Source organism: Canis aureus, chromosome 36, assembly GCF_053574225.1.
Source record: "Canis aureus isolate CA01 chromosome 36, VMU_Caureus_v.1.0, whole genome shotgun sequence".
In the NCBI taxonomy this organism is placed as follows: domain Eukaryota; kingdom Metazoa; phylum Chordata; class Mammalia; order Carnivora; family Canidae; genus Canis; species Canis aureus.
The window spans coordinates 7,816,989-7,841,164 of NC_135646.1; the positions used below are offsets into that span (position 1 = coordinate 7,816,989).

General features: G+C 42.2%; 1 protein-coding gene and 2 long non-coding RNA genes across 5 annotated transcripts in view; 2 read left to right on the forward strand and 1 right to left on the reverse strand.

Annotated features, from left to right (window-relative positions):
* LOC144305979 (uncharacterized) overlaps positions 1–13,138 on the forward strand; it is a 39,151-nt gene extending 26,013 nt beyond the window's left edge. The window contains exon 3 of the long non-coding RNA XR_013373011.1: positions 12,953–13,138. This is a non-coding gene — a long non-coding RNA (uncharacterized LOC144305979). The remainder of the gene's footprint in view (positions 1–12,952) is intronic.
* XRCC5 (X-ray repair cross complementing 5) overlaps positions 1–20,098 on the reverse strand; it is an 89,937-nt gene extending 69,839 nt beyond the window's left edge. The window contains exons 1-8 of one of the 2 annotated variants that reach the window (XM_077885209.1): positions 19,898–20,098; positions 15,863–15,976; positions 12,169–12,352; positions 11,237–11,285; positions 10,102–10,224; positions 6,937–7,128; positions 3,894–4,008; positions 2,520–2,658 (exon numbers count right to left, since the gene is read on the reverse strand). In XM_077885209.1, coding sequence (XP_077741335.1) covers positions 2,520–2,658; positions 3,894–4,008; positions 6,937–7,128; positions 10,102–10,224; positions 11,237–11,285; positions 12,169–12,352; positions 15,863–15,976; positions 19,898–20,095 — 1,114 coding nt within the window. In that variant the 5' untranslated portion in view covers positions 20,096–20,098. Of the gene's footprint in view, positions 1–2,519; positions 2,659–3,893; positions 4,009–6,936; positions 7,129–10,101; positions 10,225–11,236; positions 11,286–12,168; positions 12,353–15,862; positions 15,977–19,213; positions 19,235–19,897 lie in introns of those variants that run through there. The other variant, XM_077885210.1, reaches the window with a different exon arrangement.
* On the forward strand, positions 20,046–23,725 carry LOC144305978 (uncharacterized). 2 transcript variants are annotated; one of them, XR_013373010.1, is made up of 3 exons: positions 20,072–20,341; positions 20,647–21,624; positions 23,317–23,725. It is a non-coding gene; the product is annotated as an uncharacterized LOC144305978 (long non-coding RNA). The 2 variants fall into 2 exon arrangements; XR_013373009.1 differs by lacking the exon at positions 23,317–23,725 and having other exon boundaries at positions 20,046–20,341; positions 20,647–21,351.
* Positions 23,726–24,176: the final 451 nt, after the last annotated feature.

The window sequence follows — 24,176 nt, forward strand, 5'->3', positions numbered from 1 at the left end:
TTCAATTGATAAGTTGGCTATTTTTCTGCATTTAAATCTACTTCATTTCTGAGATTATCTATTTTTTTTCTTTTTAATTACTTTGGTTATTCATACAAATACAGACTCTCAGTTTCTTAAAAATAACTCCAATCCTGCTCCAGGGCTTCTGTTCTATAGAAAGTCACACCGTTTCAATATATAGTCTTCTGTGTTTGGTGGGGAGAAGGATAATCAAAGTCCAAGGATTCTGGCCTTGGGTAAGTGGAAAGGAAAAGCACCTGCATCTTTGCTCCAAGAAACAAAGAAACTTTATGTCTAGACTTTTATGGGTAGACTCTGTGATCCAGTCTATCTGTTCCTGTCAATCTGTTGATGGCATGCATTCAATTAAAAAGAAACACATTTATATTTTCATGTATGTCTTTTTAAAAAGCTGGTGATGAAAACAAAAACAACAACAATAAATTATCAGGAAAATGTATGGCGCATGACTACTAAGAGTAGTATCTAAATCAAATGTTTTTCCTAACTCTTCTGTGTCATCAGCATCATCTTGAATTTTTTAACTTGAAAACTCTAATTAGAACTGCCTTGTGTTTTCTCGTTCATCTATTGAAAGGGCAAAGCAATCTCTAAATTTTGTACATGGCAAAAAGCACAGAATGGGCTGTAACATGTAACTGAATTCTTTTGCATACATATGGATGCCAGTGCTTCCGTCCGCATACGAGAGGGCAGAGAGGGCAGGACAGATGCAGGAGGTATGTGGGTAAATGCACTGGGGTCAAAGACAAAAGCTGCATCTGTGTTCTCTGAACTCAATGTTTAACTCTTCCCTCTCCATTGCTCCAGCGATAAATGTTTTTTGCCTAAAATAAATCAAGCTGGGATTTTTTTTTTTTGCTTGTGACCAAGACAACTGGCACTTGATCTCCATTACATTCATCTTCTCAACACATAGATCCACTGATTCTCTGTCCCTCAAAACTAGAAACGGCTCCAGGTTGCTTTCAAAATTAAGCATCAACTTGGGGCACCTGGATGGCTCAATCAGTTAAGCGTCTGCCTTCGGCTCAGGTCATGATCCCAGTTCCTGGGATGGAGCCCCACTTCAGGCTCCCTGCTCAGTGAGGAGCCTGCTTCTCCCTCTCCCCCACTGCTGCTTGTGCTCTCTCTCTCTCAAAAATAAACAAGTAAAATCTTAAAAAAAAAAAAAAAAGATTAAGATTAAGCGTTAAGTCTTCAGCCTGTCATTCAAAGCCTTTCCTGAGTCAGAATAGTCTATAGAATCACAGGCTCTGAAGTAGAGCAGTCCTGGGTGCAAATTCTGTTGCTGAAAGCTGCATGACTTTGAATACGTGAATGAATGTCTTTCAGCCTCAATTCTCTCATCCGTAAAATGGTAACAAGAGTTGGGTGCCTGTTTTCTGAGGCTACTAGGATGATTAAAAGGGAAAATTCAGGTAGTCCATGGGATACCACCCACAAGTACTAAACTGTGTATGCCTGACCCACAAGCCCAACTACCTGCTGTCACTGAGAAGCCCTCTACTTTCCTGGTCTTATGCCTTTAATCATGTTGTTCTTTGTTTCAATCATTATATAAGGATCATATGATTGGAAAGTGATGGAGCCATGATTCTCAGGTCTCACTCTAAAATTCACGCTCTTAACTACACTACAATATGAACTAAATAAACAGGAATTGCAGGATACTAACTACATTTTCTACTCATAATTGATCAGAAGAAAGGAAGTGCAACCACCATCACCTTAACCAACCCACCATGCCACATATAAATATGTACAAACACTGAGATTTAGTGCCACAGACAAAAGGCTTTTTGTTTTTGAAGACTTGCAAATTAAAACTATACTGGGTAGCACAGAGCCTGGCAATGAATTTATCTAAAGACTCTAGTTTCTATCTTAGCCATCACTTGGTATCTTGTAATTTTAGCTCTTGAAAATCCAGACACTCTCAGCTAGTTTGTAAGCCCTCTGGAGAGAAGTGCCCTGTGGACACATGATATAGATCAAACGGGTGTCATACAGGAAGTACAACTGTAAACACCCTAGCGAACATAAAGCCATATAATGAACAAAAACATTTCTGGTCCCCTAAATTACCTGAAGGGAGCAGAGCTGGCTAGATTCAGAAGACCTGAAACTGACACTCAAGGAACAATCACCATGGAAGTAATGTGAAACAGAGTAAACAAAGAAACTTGCTTCAGCTACATGAACAGAAATATTCTCCTAGCTAGTATGTTTCAAACTTTAAAATAATTAAGTCGTGTCCCCTAAGGACCTTTCCAACCCAGATGGAGTACCCAAGTGCATCCTGGGAGCCATTTTACCTCGGACCTGACAAATGAGCCCAATTTAGGACCTAGCATCTCATGCTCCCTCCCACGGTCGTGTCTCTAGAACTCAGAAAAACATCTGTCAAGACCACCAGCACAAAGTCAAGGCTGTCTCCCACTGCCCTGAAGCAAGTCTCTCCTGGAAGAGAGTGGAAGCTCTCACCAGCGCACCTTGAATAGTGTCCTCCTTCGGGACCTCTGTTTCATTGTCGTCATTTAAGCAATAAACGGTTTCTTTCTGTAGATCTTCTTTCTTGAGGGTTCTAGCGTCCACAACTGTCCAACCTTTTTTGACTTTCTCCTGTATAATCTTATTTCCAAAAAGAAAAATAAATGGAAAACAAGGAAAGCCAGGATTCCAATCAACAAATAACGAAAACCCCGTATACTCTCTGCTTTACAGGAAAATAATCCAGATCAACTACTCTAGCTTAACTGTTCTGTTTGTTCTTGCCCATTGTGGAAGTTTTCATTTATTTTCTAACTCTGGGTAATGTCATTTTCCCCCCAAGGTAATTCACAAATATTAATACTCATATATACACAAACACTTTCTATACAAAATCATCAGACTCTAAAATAGGACCATACGATTTGTTACTACATTGTTCCAAAAGAATAGGAAGAGATGTCTATTAGGAAACAGAACTCAATAAGGAAATCTGAAAAGGAAACTAGAAAAAAGAACAGAAGACTGTGTTCTATTCCAGGCCTTGATGGCAGCCAAAATAAGGAAGTATCTCCAAGGTTTTCATGTATGTGGCATGTGTCTTGGAATTAAGTCCCTAAATATATTAAAAAAAACCACTTGAATACACAAATACAAGTTTTTGTATATATTTTTATATTTAAATGTTTGTATGTATTTACTTCGTTCATTTAAAGAAAATAGGCAAGGAGGGTCATAGGGAGGCATGGATCACAGACTCCTACTCAAACTAGAATTTCATCAAGTAATTACCAAAATCAACTTATTTTTGAAAGTGTGCTATTATGTACAAACAGATGGAGATTACAAAAGGTAATTTCAATAGTTTTTGATGGTTCACAGATGCTGTTACTTCTAGATCATTAAAACTGAGACTGAGTTTTCAAAACTCTGTATTCTTTAGTGTATATCTATATTTCTGCTATGATACTTACAGTGACATGACTTAATGCATTCCATTTTCTTTCTTTCAAAAAAAAAAGAGGAGGAATCAACCTGGATTATAGATGATTCTTAAAACTTCATCTCCTAGTATGCTTTTTACATAAAAGCTAAATAGATGAGATGAACAGGGAGAGGAGTTACAGAAGCAGTAATTATGATACTGAATAACCCACACATGAATTGTCAGTTCCTTATATAAGCATATTTGCTTGCCTGGTGCATTGCTTTAAAAAATGTGTATGGGGGCGCCTGTCTGGCTCAGTTGATGGGAGCATGCAACTCTTGATCTCAGAGCTTTGAGTTTGAGCCCCATGTTAGATGTAGAGATTACTCAGAAACAAAAATTTTAAAAATCAAAAAATTAAAAATTAAAAAGGTTTATGTATACTTACCGATTTATAAGCCACAATCTTTATAGACAAACTGGAGCCAATGGTCAGTGTGCAGGGCCAAGGGATGGAACGCTTCTCAATTTTCTTAAAGACACACAGTTGTCTCAGACTCTCACTTAATAGTAAAAAAAGAAAAGAAAAAAAAGTGCGTATATATACATATATAGATACATATTATTGTATATTATGTTATATTACTGTAGATACAATAAAAGCAACAATTATAAAACATTACTTCTGTTGGGTGATGCAGTTAATTTTCTAGATTGAGAAGTGAGTTGTTGATCATAAACAGAAAACCAGCAAGGGATAGTAGGAAAATGACGACCACGAATTGGGAGAGAGCCAGAATACAACTGACTTGGCTTTAGGAGGAAGAAGCTGAACTACATTACCAACAGGTGAAAAAAAGAAAACCTCTCTATCTTCCCCTGCTCGATCTTTTCTTTCAAGTTGGCCTATGGTTCTTAACATTTTTTCAGTGCCAAGGACATTTTGAGGATATGATAAAAGCACACTCATAAGAGTTTGCCCACAATTTAAAGGGATCACCAACTCCCTGAGAACCATGGACTTGGGGATAAGAACCCCTGGCTCCAGAATATCTAAGGGTGAGTTCCATCCTATAATACCACTGTTTGTAACTCTACAATTTATTATTTAATTCCAATCACCTTAAATACAAAGCACGTATATGTATACAATGGAGAGAGTCAAAGACTCTCCAGGGGATAAAGGAATTTAGCCCATAGTTTGTCTTAAGATAAAGCAGGTAAGTCTAGGTTTTTTACTGACGGGAAGTAGCAAACACAATGTATAGTGCTATTTCATTTGAACATATATGAAGATCAATTCTATTTTTATCTGGTCCCTAATCAAATACAACAAAGAAGATTATAGGAGGTAGTTGGAATTTGTGGTGTTCACTAAGAAAGGAAATCAATGACCAAACACATTCAAAGCATATATTATGATCAATCCCCTTGGTAGAGATGAATAACAGATCTTAAAGAGGTAAAGAAAATTACCTGACATTATCCAGAGTTATGGACAAAGAAGTCTCAAAAGACTCCAAGTTTCAGAAATAATCTATAATAAACAGTAGATATTCTCCCTGACGCTCTACTTCCAAAGTCTATGGTAATTAATAAGTAAATGAATGAATAATTGACTAAATAAATAAATTTAAAAAAAAAAAAACAAGTTTACAGTTTTCCTTGGCTTTGGATTTGTTGGGGAAAGAAGGGGTCTGAAGCAGATCTAACCTATCTACAGGACATCACTAGTTTGAGTCACATCTAAAACCACCATTAGGTTTGAACTCTGTTCCAGGGGAAGTTCTAAACACTAGCATGTAATATGTAACATCTGAGAACAAATGGATCATTTCTGCAGAGACTTGCAGAAGTCTAGATGAGGATAAATCTAGCCCAGTGCTGTCTAGTACAACTTTCTGCAATGATAGAAATATTCTATTTCTAACTATGCCTGTCCAATAGGCTACTGAGCAAATGAAATGTGGCTAGTGTGACCAAGGGACTAAATTTATTTTATTTAATTTTAATGAAATTAAATTTAAATAGTCACATGTGGATAATGGCAATTGCAGCAGATAGCAAAGTTCCAGTCCATACCTCCATGACCCATCTAAAATCAAAGTATCTTCAAATTGTGAGGACGATACACAGTAATTTCCCTCCTGGCTATGATACAGGAAAATAAACTTTTTAAACATTAATTTGTTTTGGCCTACAATTTTTATGATACCATGGTGAATTTGTGAGTTTAAGACCTATATTCTCACATTAGAGCAAGCCATGTTCAAATCTGAAAGAAATATGTTAGAAATGCATATTTGTACATATCACAGTAAGAACACATATTATGACAAGAAATATCACGTTACAGGATTCCTCATAGATTCCTTGGCCAATCCCTAGGGAAACTACCATTCAACTTCCAAAATTCCCATTACCTACAATTTTTCAAGGGTGTCTGTGTTTAGAAAATCAGGATGTACTATTTGTCAATATTTCTTGTAATGTATCTGTAATGCATTACAAGAAATACTTTCTAATTGTGGTTGAGAAAAAAATTAGAGCACATATACACTTAACCACTCAAAGATATCTGAATTGTTGAACTTTTACTGATGAAGAACTTTGCTCAAATGCCTGTATTTTGTGTGTTTATTGATAAAAAGGAATTAATTCATGGTATTATCCCTCAGAATATGAAATTTCACATACCACACTGCACAGTATTCTATTACCGCTTTTAACAAATAAGGCCCCTCAAATACATACTGTTGTAGTTGCTTCTGACTCCTCTCAGGTTCTTTGCACAGAATAAAAGTGCATGTCCAATTTCAACCAAGAACACTAAGGGACCACCAGGGATCCCGTGGTCTATAACTGAATGGTTGAAAAGGTAGTTTGCTTTAATGTTATAGGGTACTTCAAGGATTTCACATTTCTAAAATCACCTTGCCTTTACAAAAGCCACATAAAAGTAGATTATAAATTCTTTGTATTTTGGGTGTTTTGTTTTATCTGAACCAACTATGTTGTGACCAAAAGTTAAGAAAAAGTCTTTGTATTACAGTTAAGTATACTGCCTCCTAAAACCTAAATCAGATGATAAGAGGATATCGAGTATTTCAGATCTGACACCACTTTTCATAATTAGGAATGTATTTTATAGGTGAATGACAAAAAAAAAGCCCATGAAATGTGCCCCAAACTTGGCATAGAGTAAAATCTACCCTCTCATTTTTTATGTTTTGACTTGTTAAATCTTTCGCTATCTATACATTTCCAAACCTTACACACACAGGCCTGGAAACAAACCAGGAGTCTTGTGCCAACCACAAAAACTTTAAAAAGGGGATCAGGAGTTGGCATGTCATTTCTTCAAAGAAAATTGGAACATTTATTTAAGAATGATGGCTAACTCAGGAGTTGGCTAGTTAGGGAATCCTCTGATCAAGGGAGAAAATTAAGAGTCATGTCTGAAAGTTGCCAGCAATGTTTTCACTTCTTACCTGAAGGAATAAATTTCATCCAGCCCATCTTCACCTTCTAAAGACCTCATCACCTTTTTCACCATCCGAATACCTTCTTTTTGCTGCTCAGTAATTCCTTTTAGAGGAAATGAGGATCCCTGGTGGTCTGAGCGTGAGTTACCATCTCCCGGGTCCCCAGTGCCATCCTCCTTGCCAATGGGGAAAGGCAAACTACCCAGAAAAGATGAGCAGTGGTTAAGAAGACAAGCTCTGAAGCCAAATAATAAACTGGGCTCTAATCCTGTGACTGTGGCTCGCAGACTATGAGAAAATGAGCTTCAAATTCCTGTCAGTGGTGATTATCTACTTATTCTATCAGCTTCAAGTGACCGAAGCCTTTTTTGGTTTAGTAAAGGGGGGAATTTATTGGTTTATAGAACCAAATAATTGAGAGTGCAGGGTTGTATACGGCCTGAGGATGACTGCGACCAGTCTCAAACACCTCAAGGACTACCTACCCCTTGCATGGTCTCCATGTTGTTTCCCTGTGCCCTCGTGCTGGCTTCACTCTGACTGGCTTCCGCCGCATCGCCTCTGAGCACACTCGAGCACACACTGCCCAGGTGCACAACCAATGAGGAATGGACTGAATGTTTAATGCTCTGGTCTCAAGTTCAAAAAACCAGGTATCAGTGGTAGGCTGGGGACTAGAAACTGTCATGAGGTTAAAGTGTAGGAAGGTTTGCTTCCTAGAAAAATGTGGGTTGGGGAGCCCTGGGTGGCTCAGCAGTTTAGCGCCACCTTCAGCCCAGAACATGATCTGGAGACCCGGAATCAAGTCCCACATTGGGCTCCCTGCATGGAGCCTGGTTCTCCCTCTGCCTGTGTCTCTCCCTCTCTCTCTCTCTCTTTCTGTGTCTCTCATGAATAAATAAATAAAATCTTAAAAAAGTAAAAAAATTAAAAAATAAACAACCACATTTAATACTATCTATTAGATGGATAGATTTCTATCTCCATTTCCTAAAAAGCAACTGAAGCTACAGAGATGAACTAATCTGGCCAAGTCACACAGCCGGTGAGTGACACAGCAAAGTCACACTGCAAGTCACACAGCCGGTGAGTGACACAGCAAAGACACAAAGCAAAGTTCTTTCCAAGGCAGCATATCACCTCACGGCCACTGAAATGCAACCGATAAACTTTCCACTTCACGCAACATCACCTATTGGTCACCATTATGTGGATGGTTATTTTTAAGGTGATTTCTATACCATTTTATTTGCTATACTTAAGATAGCATTTCCTGTTTAAATGTTTTCTACATGTACTCCACGTGACAGAAAACATGCCTTGCATGACCCATAGGGTAAAGAGGTTCCAGGGAGCAGGGTAAGGAACAGAGGGTTTGCATCAGGCCATTGCTGTTTCCACTACAGCCAACTGGAAGAAGGGGAGAATGACACAAAAGTGAAGTCAGGAAGTTATCCTGGAAAAAGAAGTTACAGTAACAGTTCTTTCTACCCTGCTTTTGACCAGATACAAACTTTCTCAACAGTCAACAGAAGACATTAAAAACTAGGTCCAAGGAATGAGCCTGATCAGAGCACAGTGCCTATTGGGCCTGTTCCAACTGGAACAATCAGTCATACCTGGGATACATCAAACAATAAAACCAGAAACTCTACTTGGTATGCTGGAGAGTGATAGCACAGGAATAAAGCATATTGCCTAAGAAAAAATACAACGGATCAAATCAGGAGTTTGATAACAAGGCTATGTTGTCTCTTCGACAGACTTTACAGTATCCCTCAGACAAGAAAGCCCTTTCCAATGACACTGACTAAAGTGCAGTATGCTTCAACCATGTAAAGGCATCCTGGAATTATGAACAGGAAGAGGAGCCAGGCAGGGCTTCTGAAGCACTGAGAAAACCTCAACTCAATAAGAAAAGAAGTGTCATTCAAAAAGCACTTAATTTCTCTGAAGTGCTATCTTAACAAGTATCAGTTTGATGAGTTATTCTCAACCATTTTTCTACAGTTCTACAGAAAGGAGATGCCCCTCAGCCATCTTAAGAGGTACATACATGCAAGAGAGGTTCTTAATTCCCCATGGCTGGCATTTCAAAGTAGCCAAAGGCTTACTACTCTGAACTGGAAGCTTCCTGGTATAGCTCTCAATGTGAAAAAGGAGTGTCCCCCAAAGACTAGTAAGTCAACGTCCTATACCATCACTCTGCTTTTGCCAAAAACAGGACAAGATAAAACTGGTTTCATATGCAGCAAGAAGCATTAGTGTGGTAAAAAAGAACTTTCTTGTTAGGGACAGAAGATAAAGTAAATGCCTGGGGTGGGCAGGGGAGCATTCAAGTTACTGGGGAAGGAGGGACTTTATCTTGCAACAAATTGTTAAGTATTTTGTGAACATTATTTTTTTTAAAAGAGAGAGAGAGAGAGTGTGTGTGTGTATGTGTGAATGGAGTGGGGGGAAGGGGCAGAGGGGGGAGGAGACAGAGAATCTTAAGCAGGCTCCATGCTCAGCACTGACACAGATGCAGAGCTAGATCTCACAACCCTGAGATCATGACCTGAGCTGAAATCAAGAGATAGACACTTAACCAACTGAGCCACCCAGGCAACCCTTTTGCCAACATTTTCACCTAGAATCTGTATACTGCATTTCTAAATACACACTAGCAAATTACATTTTACATACATGTGTGTGTCCTTTAGATTTGAAAAGACTTAAAAAAAATAAGCATTCTATGTGCTTAAAATAATTCTCAGGTTGACATTTCTCTCTACCCTCAAAGCATCTACTGCCTGCAAAACACTACTCTAGAGCTGTTTAACAAAAGGAACCATCAATCTGGTAATTGTTTGGATAAAGTCCTCTTTGTGGGCAGGAGATAAACTGAATATCCTCAAAAGATTCAATTCTTTGAATCCAAGAGCCAACAAACATCTCCTATTGAGCTAAATTCCTGTTTCACTGTGACTTTCATCCCTTTATCACTAAAACTCAGAGTTCCTAGAACAGTGGGTGCTTCAGCAAATGTCTGCTGAAGTCAGTCACCTGACATATTTCGACTCTGAGCACAAAGAGAAGACTTGTGGGAACCAAGCACTCTAGAAAGGGGCCCCACTCCTTGCATTATAAGAATGCAGGATTGGTGTTCAGACATTATTCACATGGTCTTACAAGAACTGCAGAGAGATGCCAAATTTCTTCAAGTTATGGATTATAACATCCAACTGGTCTTTGCTGAATGGGCTGCTGAGGTCAGTGAACACTTCAATATGTCTCTTCTCAAACTTCTTTCCTCTAAAAGAGAGAGTTATCACAGTAAGAAATCATTTTCCTGAATTACTGCCTACAAACTCAAATGTACTTGGTCACTGAACCTCAGAAAGAGGTTAAGAAATGAATCTAGATATAGTTAACAAATGTGATTATATTCTAGAATCCCCATGTATCACTGATGCTCAGTTAAGTTCCTAATAACATATAATTAAATATCTATAATCTACTAAACATATAATCAAAATTTTTGAGTATTATGGAAATATTAAATCCCTGATTTTCCAATTCTAATTTCAGTTAAAGATGTGGTCACTGTCATTAAAAGATTCCTTTCCAGCCTCCACTTAGGCAGAATGTAAACAAGGAACTCTCCCAGTGACTACAACTTCAGACTTGCAAGGGTTCACTTTCCAAACACCCTTGTCTGATTCTACTCACAGGGCCAGTGGCAGGATTTTACATAAAATGTACAGAGTTTGAGAAATGATAATCAAATCTAGGCCTCAGATTTTGTGCAAATGTTCTTCCTAATAGTCAAGGGGTGAGTAGGTATGTATACATCCAAAGACCCACATTTCAAAGACACAGCAATTAAGTAAGTAATGAATTAGGAAGCTGTGGCCAGAGTTATGCAACTTTTATAACACTACAATTCCACTTTTTTCATGTTTTTAAGTTTTTAATTTCAGTTAATTAGTATATGGTGTTATATTAGCTTCATGCATTTACTTTCAGTGAGATTAGGAACAATAACATTTTTTAAAGTTCCTGGTAATTAACTTAAGCCAAATAGGAAAGAACTTGAAATAAGCCAAACATTTATTTTTCCCAGAGAAATTCCCATCAATATAGCCCTTCCTCTTTTTAAATTAAAAAAAAGAAAGGGTGAACTGGACCACTGAATTCTATCAAATATTTCTTTAGTCACACAAACATGCAGCTCAATTAACAATGAATCACAGTGCATGGAATACATCAACATGCAATTTTTGTCAAGAGACTCATTCCATCTCCCTTCAATTGAGACACTTACACAGTTTCTTGTTGAATCACATCCATGCATACAATGAGTGCATCCAGGACTCGGCTAGTTAAGGGCAGATGATATCACTAAACTGTCCGTTTATCCCAAGAACATAAAACTTTTTTCCAGTGAGGTCAACAGGGCTTGAAACTATGGACTCCGGGAGGACTCTGAGGATTTAAAAGTACTTGCCAAATTGCCTTTCTTCTAAAGTTTATTTCACTAACATATACTCAATTTTGCTATGTATTACAGTATACATCCTGAAACACATAATCAGAAAAAATAAACCCAAAGGTAATCTAACATATTCTCACTCAATAAAACAAAAACTATGATGCCATTTTACAATATCTAGAATCCATTTTTGGTGATTAGTCCATTCCTAAAGTGAGCTATAATTTAGCATTTCCAAGTCACTCAGCACAACTGCACCTCCCAGTGATCAGGGATAGCACCACTGTTTAGAAAAGTAAGAGTAACCCCTTAAATCATAGCATCTATGGAAGAAATTGGAAATTTCAGTTTAGGTCAGTCTGACTTTTGGCTTTCCCTCTGTCCAGGAAAGCACAGGGAAAGCTAGTGCTATATTCTACAAATATCTTCTCTACATTTTGAATCTACATTCAAACATCTCTAACCATCTCCACCATCAATCCCTCTGCACATATCAATACACAAATATACCCACTGGTATCTTCCCCTTTTGGTGCTCCCAACCCCTCAGTATCACTGGTACAGAGAAAGAGCAAGTGACTGGAGGGCCTGACCCAACCCAGTTAATTTCACATTAAATCCTAACACACAACACCTCCATGTCCTCAGAGCCAAAAGCATCATATACTCAGAGCTGGGACTCTGGGGAGCCTCATCAAACTAGATTATGATTCCCAAGATTAAAGGAAATTTCTTAAGAATCTTCTCTGGCTGAAAAAGGATACAATCAGCTTGTTGAGAACCTGGTTGGATTTTTCTTTCAATGTCCTCCAGCAAGTCAAAATCTGGTAGCATCAGGTGTCTGTGCACTGTGATGTTCTGATACTGATCCTTACCAGCAAGGGCATTCTCAGTACCATCTGTACCAAAAAGGACTAATGCAATTTCATCCCTGCTCTCAGCAAACACCTAGAGAAGAAAATCAGAAGGTTAGGAATCATTGAGTACCGCCTGGAAGCCATTAGATACCTAATCTTCAGGGATTAAAACAAACATACCTCCTGATGGCATGTCCCTCCAGCCACTGTCAACAACAGAACACGGGGCTAGATAGCCCACTGGTCAATGACAATTCCTAGGCTCTAAGAAGACTTTCACTGAGTTCATTTCTTTTCTTTTTTTTTTTTTTTTTAAGATTTTATTTATTTATTCATGAGAGACACAGAGGCAGAGACCCAGGCAGAGAGGGAGGCAGGCTCCCCACAGACAGCCCAATGTGGGACTCGATCCAGGAACTCCTCCAGGCACTCCGTCTGAAGGCAGACGCCCAACTGCTGAGCCACCCAGGTGTCCCACAATGAGTTCATTTCAATAGAACGTAGGAGTAGGAGAGTGATAATTGCTCTTGCTGACTTCCAATCAAATCAGACTCTAATTCTCAATGAAAACTAAGTATGGATAATTAGTTTTTAATCAATTTTATAGTCTACCTTTCCAGAATGACTTTTCAAAGTTTCAATTTTCCATAGGATTAAAAAAATAATTGCTGGTTCATGTCCTCCTTCCCAGCAATTTCACTTACAGGTATGGATACCATAGAGAAATTCTTACACATGTACTTAAGAAGACAAGGACAAGAACATTCACTTCAAGAGAGTTCACTTGGGACACTGTTCATAACAGGGGAGAACTGGAAACAAATTATCCATCCACAGAATGCAAAAACACACTGCAGATTATTTACACAGCAAAATATTACACCTCAATAATAATAATGTTATATAAAATAAATTTGTGAATAAAATAATTAAAAATAATAAAACGAATTTGTGCATGTTTATCAGTATGAATAAATCGTAAAAACACAAGGTTGAGAAAAAATAAGTTGCAGAATTATATGTACCAAATAACGACGTTACACACTTTTAGAAAGCTTCACGTGATACTAAATATTACTTAGGAATATATTTATGTCCAAAAGTATAAAATATGCATGATACTGACTGAAAATTCTGAGGAAAAGAGGTAAGAGAATTAGGAACAGATACACTGGGGGTTTCAAGTTTATCTGGAACTATTTTTTAAGAAAAAAGAAAAAGAAATCAACTATGGCAGAACTCGAGGACTGTATAGTGGTAGGGAATGGGAAAACAGATTTTCACTATTCTCTGTACTTGCCTCTTTTATGAAACACTTCATAGTAAAATGTAAGAACAAAAAACAGTATCTGACACAAAAAGTGGTCCTGTTGCCACCTACTTTTTTTTTTTTTTTTTTTTTTGTTGTTGTTGTTGCCACCTACTTAACCTAAGCCTTTCCATCAGTGGAAGAATGTTGCATGGGGAAGAGGATGGAATTCCGCCATTCTTCATTTTTGTTTGGTCTATTACATTGTCCAGTGTGCTAACAATTCAGATACAATTCCCAATTGCACATGGAGAAAAAATTCCAGCTGTTGAGGTTCAAAACTGTCCAGCACACCATGAGGCAGGCCAGTTAGAATTTTATCTGTGTCCTTGACAAGACTTCATCCTCAAGCAAGGTAATCTTGCTCAACAACAAAACGTCAGCCAGGAGAGGGAAGGAAAGTTTGAGTGCAGCAAAAGACTGGCACAAGCTCCTATTTCCTAGTCATCCAGATTCAGACTCCCATGGAGGAGCTAGAGCCAAAAATAAAAACTGAAAGCACAGTTTCTCTTTAAAAAAAGAACAAAAACAAAAACTCGAGGGGCATCTGGCTGGCTCAGTAAGTAGAGCACGCAACTCTCAATCCGGAGGTTGAGTTCAAACCCCCTATCGAGCAAGGAGACTACTTAAAAAAACAAAACAAAACAAAACAAAAAACAAAAACTACACATTGGGGCATAACAGCATTACTTAAACACAATTAACACAAATTACTGTAACTAGGAATGGGGTTAGAGGCCTTCTCTTCTTGACACATCAAGGACTCCAGCTCATCAGAATTTGTTAAAATCTAAGATGACAGGTGGGATGTCATAGTGCTTAATGAAAAGGGCAATATCCAGAAGAAACAACAGAGGTATCCGGGAGGAGCAGCAGTTGCCAATGAAATGAGGCAGAACTTTGTGGGCTTAGCAAAAGTAGCAGTCATACCAGGTACAAGGGACAGAAATCAACAGGGGGGTCTAATTCACCCCCCACCTCCTATCCCCACCCCCCCAGATATGAGCTGGTTTTAGTGACTTGCTTGACTCCTAACAGCAGAAATGATTTTGGGGGATTTCTTTTCTTTTCTTTTCTTCTTTCTTTCTCTCTCTCTCTCTCTTTCTTTTCTTTCTCGTTCTCTCTCTCCCTCCCTCCCTTCCTTCCTTCCTTCCTTCCTTCCTTCTTTCTTTCTTTCTAATTCATAGAGACACAGAGACAGAGAGAGAGGCAGAGACACAGGCAGAGGGAGAAGCGGGCTCCATGGAGGGAGCCCGATGTGGAACTCGGTCCCGGGTCTCCAGGATCACACCCCGGGCCGCAGGCAGTGCTAAACCGCTATGCCACTGGGGCTGCCCATTTTGGGGGATTTCTAAAGTTAGGTCATAAAAAGTCACATAGGCAGGTCTCTTAGAATACCCACTCTTAGGACCTCCCTTCCTAGAACTGGATGCCACACTGTGGGAATCCCAAGTTAATGGAGAGACCACACGTAAGGGTTCTGGAGGACAGCCCCCAAATAAGCCCATAGCCACCAAAGAACATAACTACTAGCCATGGGAAAGAGCCATCTTAGATGTCTGGCTCAGATCAGCCTTCCAATGATTCAGCCCAGCCAACATCCGAGTGTACCTGCAGAACAGGCCACGAGAGGCCCAACTGAGCTACCCCATCATCCCCTAAAACCATGAGAGAGGATGATTTTTTTTAAATGTAATTTAAGACATCAAGTTTTGGGATAATACGTTATCAACAAAAGGTAAGTGGAATAGGCACAAAGTAGGTGAAGGTTTGTTCAACATTACCAGGTTAGTAAATGACATGACAGAGCAAAGATCAAACCCAGGCCACCTGGCTCTAGAGACTTGTAAACATTTTTACATTGCCATATATCTGATAAAAATTATAGTATCTACTGGAGGAGCCAAAACAAAGGAAAAAAAAATGTCAAGCTCTAGTAGTATAGTTGGACTTGCACAGAAGTATATGTAAAGCCCAAATATATTGAGGCTGGGGCACCTGGGTGGTTCAGCTACTTAAGCATCTGGCTCCTGATTTCCACTCAGGTCCTGATCTCAGGGTTGTGGGATCAAGCCCCATGTTGGGCTCCACGCTCAGCGTGGAGTCAGCTTGGGATTCTGCTACTGCCGCTGCCCCTCTCCTCACTTGTGTTTTCTAAAATTTTTTTTTTAAATAAAGTACCAAAAGTACTAAAGCTGGACATCATAAGCAGACTGGTATATTACATTACTAAATGGAGACAACAAGCAACTAAAACACAAATTATAAGCTCAAGGCCAGTCTGAAACTTACCTGTCGCTGCACAAACATGGTTATCACCTTCTTTGCTAGTTCAAATGGGGATTCTTCACCAGGAAAGGAATTACCCATGGCAGAGCCCACATCCATACACAGAACAACAGCTGCCTAGAAACAAAGTCCCAAAGAGTGAGAAAATGTTAATAATGGTCATAAAAAAAGAAAACAGGTATGGCCTTTGCTTATTTCACCCACAGAACCTGTACTCTAGTGGATTAAGGGGATGCAGGACAGAGGGAAGGGGAGTGTTCTACTTAGATAATGTACATAAAGATATATAAATATTTACTACAAAGAAACTTTAAATAGTCCTAATACTTTCTGAAAGACAGAAGCCAGGATAGGAGCACACTCCAGGAAGCTACTGTTCCTCTGGCCTGAGCCCAAGAATAAACCTATGGGGGGGATCCCTGGGTGGCGCAGCGGTTTGGCGCCTGCCTTTGGCCCAGGGCGCGATCCTGGAGACCTGGGATCGAATCCCACATCGGGCTTCCGGTGCATGGAGCCTGCTTCTCCCTCTGCCTATGTCTCTGCCTCTCTCTCTTTCTCCCTCTGTGACTATCATAAATAAATAAAAATTAAAAAAAAAAAAAGAATAAACCTATGGGGACCAAACCTGAAAACACCTGTAGGCCAGAGCCAAGGCCAGCACAGCTGAGCCCAAAATACATCAGACAAACTGCAACTGATTTGCAGAACCATAGGCATGAGAATAGATATATTTTTGGTAAGCCTCTGATTTGGGGGTAGCTTGTAGCATTTTTGTGGCAACAGGTGACTGCTACAATCTATGTGTACTAAAACTATATCCCCAACAATTTATATCAGTTTGTGAACTGGGATCTAAATGAAGACTAAGACACCAAATCTATCCTAGTAGGGGACAAAGACACATAAATAATAACAGCACAATATTCCATGACAGACGTGTGCAGTGGACACCAAGAGAGTACACAGGAGGGGCATCCAGCCAAGGCTGGTGGAGAGGATGGTGGAGGGGATAAAGGAAGTGTAAGGAGGCAGAAAAGGCTTCTGGATTTGATCTCTGGGTGAGTCTTAAAGAGTGAAGAGTCAATCACGTGAATAAGGGGAGTCACAGGTAGAGGAAACCACATAGACACTTAGTGATTAGACAGCAATCACATTTGTAGGGACTAAGGAAATAGGGGAAACTAAAACAGTTACATACAAAGTTCTATATCTGGCATCCAGAATTCAACTGAATGAGTTGGAGGAGACCTGAACAAACAGCAACTCAGGATTTCAGTGGATTATAATATGAGTCACCAATATGACACGGCTACAGCACTACATTCCCCGCACCTACTTCATACATTTTTAGGCTGTATCAACAGTGCATGGAATTCAAGGAAGGAAAATGGTGAAAAAAGGCTAGATTAGCAATCTGAAGACCTGCGATCCAGTCCCACCTTTATTACCAATTAGCTCCGGGTCCTTGGGAATGTCACTTAACCTTGCTGTTAGTTCACAAAGGTAGGAAGCAGTTGTTGGACTAGATGAGATCTAAGGTCTTTTCCAGAGTTAATGCTTTTTGACAATAAGTCTCACCTGTACTTTGTACTTATAAGACCTTATCTGACAAACTGTGGGCAGTTCTGAGCACATCTTAAGAGAAAGACTAATTACAAAAGAATATGATATAAGCATGTTAGAGAAAGATCTATAGAACATGGGATGTGAGGAATAGTTTGGAAAAACTAGATATCTGAACCAAATGAAAAGATTTAGGGGAACATGATATTCCCTCCCAAATATTTGGCAGCTGTGTTATAAAAGGACTGGTCAGAGAATGAGAGAGAATGGATTAACAGAAGTTACAAGAAGATTGGTTTGACTCCACATAAAGGAGAAAAATAACAGTAAGAAGTGATCAATAAAAGAACCACTGTTTTCTGAGGCAGTGATCTCCCGATCCTAGAAGTGTCTGAAAAATCTGGGGCAACTAGGTGGCTCAGTCAGTGAAGCATCCAACTCTTGAGCCCAGGTCAGGTCTTGGTCTCAGGGTCATGTGTTCAAACCCCACATTGGGCTCCATGCTGGGCATGGAGCCTACTCAGGAGGGGAAAAAAAAAAGGTGTTTGAAAAATCTGGATGAGTTTCTATGAGAGAAGCTATAATGATTTCTAAATTTGGTTATGTCTCAGACAATACACAGAAAAGAGTAAGTTTTTCCTAGTTTACAAAGCAATAAACATAATGCACTAATATTAAGAAATGTCAGGAGTAAAGACAGTACATTTGAAGAAAGGGTGATAATAAACTACAAAATTCCTTTGAGAACAATAAGATTTATACCCCCTAGTGTCAATGCCCTGAGCATAAGAATCTGAAAAAAAAAAAATTTAAGGATCCCAAAATATGTTGCTGCACTTCTCTAATACACCAGAAAATGGTTTTAACCAGAAAACTCTAAGTTAGAGGAATAAAAGTCTTTTATTAGGAATCAAGTATCCAAAACAGAATCGAAGGATTTCACAATATGGAACTTCTTTCCGGAAGCAGAAGAGTAGTCGGTGTGACACTTCAAGTTCTTTTCTGGCAGCAGTAAGAAAACCAGGAAAGGGATCCCTGGGAGGCCCAGCGGTTTAGCGCCTGCCTTGGGCCCAGGGCCTGATCCTGGAGTCCTGGGATCGAGCCCTGCGTGGGGCTCCCTGCATGGAGCCTGCTTCTCCCTCTGCCTGTGTCTCTGCCTCTCGTGAATAAACAAAATCTTAATAAAATAAAATAAAACCAGGAAAGGCAAACTGAGCAGCGTAGCAACTCTTCACTTACACACGGAAACAATGCAAGCTGCTAGAGTTTGAGGCAAGTGCACCTCCTCTAAACAGCTCCTGCACCAGAGCTGCAATGTTTTCAGCAGCTGGGAGGGGAGGACGAAAAGGCTAAGTGGCACCAAATGTTCATAGTTGCTTTATTTTTTTTTTAATTTTTTTTTATTTATTTATGATAGTCACAGAGAGAGAGAGAGAGAGAGAGGCAGAGACACAGGCAGAGGGAGAAGCAGGCTCCATGCACCGGGAGCCCGATGTGGGATTCGATCCCAGGTCTCCAGGATCGCGCCCTGGGCCAAAGGCAGGCGCCAAACCGCTGCGCCACCCAGGGATCCCTCATAGTTGCTTTAATCAACATTTCCCAACGAGCAGCTGAGGGGACTAGGGGTCAGTTGCTGAAACCCCTACCTTGCCCACCTGTACAGAACGCCGCCGCTCAAGGGCCTAGGCTTCGGGTGTGCGGATGAACGAGTAACACTCTGGGACGCACCTGCCCCTGGCGATCATTCAGGTCACCACCACTCTCTGCCTCTATGGAAAAAAATCCACTTACGCACATTCCTCCTAACGTCTATCATTCATCTGGGACACGGAGGGCCACACAGACAGGGCTCCGGAGCAGGCGGCGGGGGTTCGGGTGTGAGCCCCACCTCTGCTGGGCCGGATACCCGGGGGCTAATCACTCCCCTTCCTCCGCCTCTTGGTTTCTCGGCTGCGAACCAAGAACAGCCACAGCTCTCCGCCGCCGGGCTGGTTGCGAAGTTCCACGAGTCGGGGAGAAAGCGCTTAGGTCAGCGCCGCCCACACCAAGCTTCCCATAACCGTGACAGCGCAGAGCGCTAGAGGGGCGGTGATGATGATGCTAAGACGCCCTCCATCCCAAGACGCCTGATTCACTCACGCGCCTCTCAGGCTTCACGCATCTGCGGGTAAGGTCCTACCGAGGCTACTACATACATTGCATTTCCCTACAGATGCTAAAGACCCAGGCTCAAAGAAGTGGAGGAGGGGGAGGAGATAACGAAGAAGGGGGGACCAGGGTAACGAAGAAAGGAGGCGGGCGTGACCCCGGGTCCCGGGATCGAGTCCCGCGTCGGGCTCCCTGCGTGGAGCCTGCTTCTCCCTCTGCCTGTGTCTTTCCTCTCTCTCTCTCTCTCTCTCTCTCTCTGTGTTTCTCATGAATAAATAAATAAAACCTTTAAAAAACAAAACAAAACAAAAGCCACGCTCTCCCTACCTTGCTCCTGGACGCCGCCATGTTGCCGGGGCCTCCACCGCCCCTTCCGGGCGGGAACGTCGAGCGCGGCGGCCGCCAAGGTCCGGGGGGAGTCGCGGTCCGGGCCGGAGCGTCGTAAAAAGGAGCCCGCTTTCCGCGGAGCCCGGAAGGGGCGGGGAGCCTGGGCGCTGAGGCTCCACGCATGCGCAGTCGCGGCATCCCGCCCCGGCCAGGAGCCTGCTGGAGGGATGCTCGCTGCTCGGGGGCCCGCGGCTTTACCGCGTTCTGCAGCTCGGCTTCCTTGCGTAGTATGAACCCAAGAAGCCTCAACTTCTTTTTCCAAGAGTTCGTTTTGCATAGAGAAGCTGGGCAGAGCGCGATGGCGTTGGAGTCACCTGCTCGAAGAACGGTTTTCCGTGCGCTCAATAGGGGGAGGGATTCCTGCCTTTGCAGAGGAGCTGGGAGGTGCGCGGGCGGGGGGGGCGGGAGGTGGGGGGAAGCACCTGCTGAGGCCCCCCCCGTGCGGAGAGGTGCAGCCAGCTTGGACGGCAGGAGGGGACACTTCATTTGGAGGCTGAGCCTAGGGAGATGCGGGGGGGGGGGGGGGGCGATGCAAGCCCGACGAGCTCACCCGTGTAGGAAACGGCTCGGGCTGTTGGAATGAGGTCCAAGAGCTGAAGCCAAGAAAGAATTCTTGAGATGTCTTTGGTGCAAAAAAATGTTTGTTTGTTTGTTTGTTTGTTTTAGGATTTTATTTATTCCGAAGACAGGTGGAAACCTAGGCGGAGGGAGAAGCAGGCTCCCTGGGGGAGCACCGTGCGGTGCTTGATCCCTGACCTGAGGACCACGCCCTGCCCGAGCCGAGCCCAGCCGAGCCCAGCCGGAGCCGGAGGCGGACACCCAGCCGCTGAGCCACCGGGTGTCCCCTGCAGTGCAGTCAGTGACCTTACAGAGGCAAGGTCGAGAGCCAAGAGCAGCAAAGAGTTCTAGAGACGTCGTTGGTGCAAAAAAAAGGTGATGTTATTAAAGCAAGGGGACAGGACCCATGAGCAGAAAGAGCTGCTGCTCAGGGATTGTGAGGGGTGACTGATGATGACCAAGCCCCGGCGGGGCAGCACACTGACAAGTCCTGGACAGGCAGAGGGACATTCCTCTACCGACTCATCTGCCTCCATGTTCATACTTCCCAAAGGGCAAAAGGCAGTCTTAGCCCGACCCCCAAGGTCCTGTGAGCCTACTTTAACATATAAAAATTCCTTTAGAAATTTCCTTTATCTCGGGATTCCTGGGTGGCACAGCGGTTTGGCGCCTGCCTTTGGCCCAGGGCGCGATCCTGGAGACCCGGGATCGAATCCCACGTCGGGCTCCCGGTGCATGGAGCCTGCTTCTCCCTCTGCCTATGTCTCTGCCTCTCTCTCTTTCTCTGTGTGTGTGACTATCATAAATAAATAAAAATTTAAAAAAAAAAAAAGAAATTTCCTTTATCTCTAAAACCCCCACCCCCAAGATATGTGTTGGCGATCATCCCCCAAACGTATGGCCCACGGATGTACATCCGAAGGGTCACTTGAATAAGGTTTTATTAGACGGTAATGATGAAGTTTTGGAATATAGGTGAAGTCCAGAGCTGACGACCAAGAAAAAATTTTGGGGACGTCTTTAGTGCAAAATGACGGTTTCATCAGAGCACGAAGATAGGACCCTCCTATCCTCCTAGTGGCTGATTATGTACCCTGGAGTTGGGGGAGGTAAGGAAAATGGAGATTTCAAAAGGATTTTTTTTTTTTTAATTTATGTATTCATGAGAGACCCACACAGAGAGAGGGAGACAGAGACACAGGCAGAGGGAGAAGCAGGCCCCATGCAGGGAGCCCCATGTGGGACTCAGTCCCAGGTTTCCAGGATCATACCCTGGGCTGAAGGCAGGCAGCGCTAAACCAGGGAGCCACCTGGGCTTCCCTCAAAAGGACTTTCATCTGCTAAGGAGGACCTACAGGATACTGGAGGCTTTGCCGTTGCCAAGTTAAAGATTGCTTTTGAGGAATCCCTGGGTGGCTCAGCGGTTGAGCGCCTGCCTTTGGCCCAGGGCGTGATCCTGGAGCTCCTGGCATGGAGCCTGCTTCTCCCTCTGCCTGTGTCTCTGCCTCTCTCTCTCTATGTCTATCATGAATAAATAAATAAAACCTTTAAAAAAAAAAAAAAGAAAATCTAAAAATAAAATAAAATAAAGATTGCTTTTCCCTCTAGCAAGGCATTAACATTAGAACAACTGGAAGCTTCCTGAGGAATGTCACACATCCCACCCCGGGCAGGGGTCCTTTGTGGGCTATCACCTGTGCTTTGTCCTCAGCTAGCCCTCTGTTCCCTGTCAATAAGACCCAGAAACTTGATGCCCTCTCTTAATTCTTACCTTTATACAAAGTTGTCTGCCTCTGGCGTGGGACAGCCACCTAAGTCACCAGGATGCTTGCCAATCTTAGGACTCCCATGTCTAATGAGATCCCCTCCACATCCCTGTTCTAGCCACTTCTGGCCATGAGACCTCCATTGCGAGGCGGCTAAAACCAGTACCTGATAGAATTAAACCCAACCGGGGACCATTTCCTAGGGAAGTTGGCTGTAAGGACTACATGTGTTGGAATGTCACTTAGACCATGATGGGTTTCTATGTTGTTTTCCGTCAACGCCCTCTACTAACTACTTAAACTACAAAATTGGGTAAACTTCTCCTTGTAAAACTTTTCTATTATTCTTCATGGTTTAAAAACGGCAGGTTTTGCCTTCCAGGCAAGGTATTTTGATCCATCCCTCGTAGTCTAGAATGCGATGGGGAAGGGCAGGCCTCCCTCCTACAGGGCCTTTAAGGACTGCGGTTGTCCTTGTGATTTTGTTTTGGGGGTGCCTCGGGTCGCTTTGACACCAGGAACCTCTTGACATCCTGCACCATGTGGGGCACCACCCGGGGAGTCTGGTGGGATTTTCTTTGGTAATGGACCTCCTCTCTTCAGTCCCCAAGGACTCTCCCTTGAGGTGCCTTTATACCCCTGGAGACAGTTTGTATTACAAAACTTAGGGAAGGACTGAATTCCTCTAACACTTCATGGCCTCAGTGGAGTCTGTCCACTAGATCTCCTCTGCAGGCGATAGGGCAAATCGCCCAAACGTGTCTGCTAGTAAACTCCCTCCTGATGTTGGATAACAATGATCTAAATTGGCCTCCTCCGAGTAAACCCAGGGTGTTGGAGGAAACACAGGCCATCCCAGATGAAGGAGACTCTTGACTCTTAGTCTCACTGTTCCTCCTGATAGATTTGGGGGTTCCTCCCTCAATCATTTCCCTGGCTAATGGCTATAATTGGAGACAGCCATGGTTTGTCTACCTCAAAACAGGGACTTCAAGGAATATTCCCAAGCAGCTGCCAAAATTCTCTTTGTTTCAGGGGAATTCCCTATCTTCTACCAACTTGGACTACCTGTTCCCCTTGTTGGTGGAAAAATGGCGTCTGCTCCTCTGTTGAACTGATGAGCTCTAGAACCGGGAACCCTTTCTCTGCCTCCTGGTAGCACTTCACCTCTTCTGCCTCACCCTATTTCCGCACCACCTTGGCTGCAGCCTACAAAACTGGCTTCTATACTATCCTTGGTGCCTCTGGCACCATTGGCTCCTACCCTCACTCTCAAGGAGCAAAGAAGAACACTCCGTGGACTTAACACCGTCCACTCCAGATTTCCCCACCAGTGTCTCAGGTAAAAAAATTGGCAACGGGGAACAAAGTGACTTTTAAGAATGGGCCCAGGTGAAGTATATTCAGTATTTAAAGTTTGTGGGGCAGCCCCGGGTAGCTCAGCAGTTTATTTTTATTTTTTTTCTTTTTTTTTTTAATTTTTTATTTATTTATGATAGTCACAGAGAGAAAGAGAGAGAGAGGCAGAGACATAGGCAGAGGGAGAAGCAGGCTCCATGCACCGGGAGCCCGATGTGGGATTCGATCCCAGGTCTCCAGGATCGCGCCCTGGGCCAAAGGCAGGCGCTAAACCGCTGCGCCACCCAGGGATCCCTTTTTTTTTTTTTTTTTAATTTTTTATTTATTTATGATAGTCACAGAGAGAGAGAGAGAGAGTGCTCAGCGGTTTAGTGCCACCATCAGCCCAGGGCCAGAGATTTGACTATCTCTGGAAATGAGGGTTATTTTAAAGAGAAAAAACTATGTTTTCAAGAACACACCTTTGTGATTGTAAAATTCTAGTTCTGGTTGTCTTTAAGTGTTGTTTACCTAACCTAGTCAACTTGAGGTAAACC